Source organism: Piliocolobus tephrosceles, chromosome 8 (assembly GCF_002776525.5).
Source record: "Piliocolobus tephrosceles isolate RC106 chromosome 8, ASM277652v3, whole genome shotgun sequence".
In the NCBI taxonomy this organism is placed as follows: Eukaryota; Metazoa; Chordata; class Mammalia; order Primates; family Cercopithecidae; genus Piliocolobus; species Piliocolobus tephrosceles.
In genome coordinates this window covers 4,198,307-4,200,310 of record NC_045441.1, presented here as the reverse complement: position 1 = coordinate 4,200,310, position 2,004 = coordinate 4,198,307, and the positions used below count along the sequence as shown (strand labels likewise).

Below are 2,004 nucleotides of genomic sequence, written 5' to 3'. Positions count from 1 at the left end.
GGACAGGTGGCTCCTCGGGCTGGAAGCGGGAGCTGCTGTTTAACGGATGCAGAATTTCCACTTGGGAAGATGAAAGGGCTGGATGTGGACAGTGGTGATGGCTGCACCACGGTGTGGATAACGCCGCTGCACTGGACACTTCGAAGTGGTTAAAATGGTAACTTTTGTGTTATGTGTATTTTAGCACCATAAAAAAAAAAAAAAGAAAAAACCCTTATCTACAAAAGACTTCAGACCAAGGCCTCCCGAGGCGGGAAGAGGTACTTCATTGCACATTTAATGGTTCATGCAGCACTCAGAGCAGAGATAAGGGGCGGAGGGCTCACAGGTCCACAGGACACCACAGGCACAGGCGGGACACGGCGACGTGGCCGGGGCTGGGCGGGGAGGGGCCCCGAGCATCGTAACCGCCAGGAGGGGAGGGGCTGCAACGTGTGACCTCGGACCAAGGACAGCTTCCCCAGGACACAAGGGACGGGAGCAACATCGGGTGAACTGCATGGCCTCACTTGTCTTTCGGGGCACCCAGGAGCCCCCTGGGAAGCTTCTCTGCACTGGCCTCACCCCTTCGGGCCTGGCTGGCTCCCATCATCACCGCAGGACCCAAGACGCATTTAAGGGACAAGTCGGTTGGGCGGGTTGGGGAGCGTGCAGCACACGGCTGGCTTGACTTCTGCTTTTCCCTAACATCACCTCACCCTGGGTGGACTTTCTAAGAAAGGTGAGAACAGGCTGCTGGAGTCCCACCAGCCCCTCCCAACGGAACTTCGAGCCCGGCCCCCCTACCGGGGTCTACCTGCGGCCGCGGCCCTGGCTCCCAAGGCAGGAGCCCCGTGTGTCTCGGTGCCCGGCTTCCTCTCCAGTTAGAGGCAAGATCAATCTCACAGCCCAGAGACTCTCCCACTCCGGCATCCGCAGCAGGGGCCCCTGGGGAGGTGGGGGTGCGGTGGGATGTGGTGGGGAGGGCAGGGGCACACGTTTGCGGGAGGGGCCTCGACTTCTTTCTTCAGCCTCATCTCCCCCTGGGAGGCAGCCCCCTTGGACATACTCTTGCCCACACCCGGACCTCGATCTGGGGGACCTGACCTCACAGGGTCTCCAGGCCCCAGGGGCAACGTCCTGGCCTGGTTCTGGGCAGGACTCATCCTCACGCATCTCCAGGAGACTGGCAGGGATGGCATGGGCCCCCCAGGACAAGCCTGCAGAGGCGGCCGGGGAGGTGTGTGGGAAGGAAGCTGGCCTGTCCCTTCCTTGCTCTTGGGATGCGCTTTGTCCGCTTGTCCTCTGATTTGGAAATGCACAAGGTGATTATTTATTCCAAAACGCGACTCCGGGGAAGGGGCAGTCCTCAGGCTGCCGGGACCCAGCCCCACCCGGCCCACACCTCACACGGCGGCTCCCGGGCCCCGACACAGACGAGCACGGCACGGCCACCACAATGGGGAGATGCGGCTGCAGGGCGGGGGCTGCGCTCAGACGGTGAGGGAGATGAAGCTGTTGTAACGCTGAATGTTCCTCTTGAGGATCTCGGAGCAGGGCCCCAGCACGCGCTCGAAGCGGGGCCGGTCCAGCTTCACACACTTGAGGGGCCCCCGAGCCACAACGGTGGCCGCCCGGGGCCGGTTCAGCAGCAGCGCGATCTCCCCTGGGGGTGAAGACAGAGGTCAGGGCCTGGCCTGGGGGCCTGGGGGTCCTGACGCCGCAGCAGGGGAAGGCTGCGCCCTGGACCCAGCAATTGGCTCCCTTTCAAGGGTAGGATGTGCCAGGCACATTCGAATTTCAAACAAACTTGTAGCATGAGTATAGCCTGAGAACTATTTGGGATATACTTATGCTAATGAATTGTTTATTATCTGAAATTCACGTTCAGCTAGGCATTGTCCTGCACTTTTTTGGGCAATCCTGCAGGAATGCCCACCTGTGCCCAGGCCTCCTTCAGGACCCCGAGCCCCAGCTGCAGGAATGCCCACGTGTGCCCAGGCCTCCCTCAGGACCCCAACCCCC

The 2,004-nt window shown here is 61.2% G+C and overlaps 1 protein-coding gene across 1 annotated transcript in view; it reads right to left on the bottom strand.

Moving 5' to 3' along the window:
• Positions 1 to 260: 260 nt before the first annotated feature.
• PRKAR1B (protein kinase cAMP-dependent type I regulatory subunit beta) overlaps positions 261 to 2,004 on the bottom strand; it is a 168,920-nt gene continuing 167,176 nt past the window's right edge. Inside the window, exon 11 of the mRNA XM_023188481.2 lies at positions 261 to 1,645. Within this exon, the coding sequence (XP_023044249.1) occupies positions 1,473 to 1,645 (173 nt within the window). The 3' untranslated portion in view covers positions 261 to 1,472. The remainder of the gene's footprint in view (positions 1,646 to 2,004) is intronic.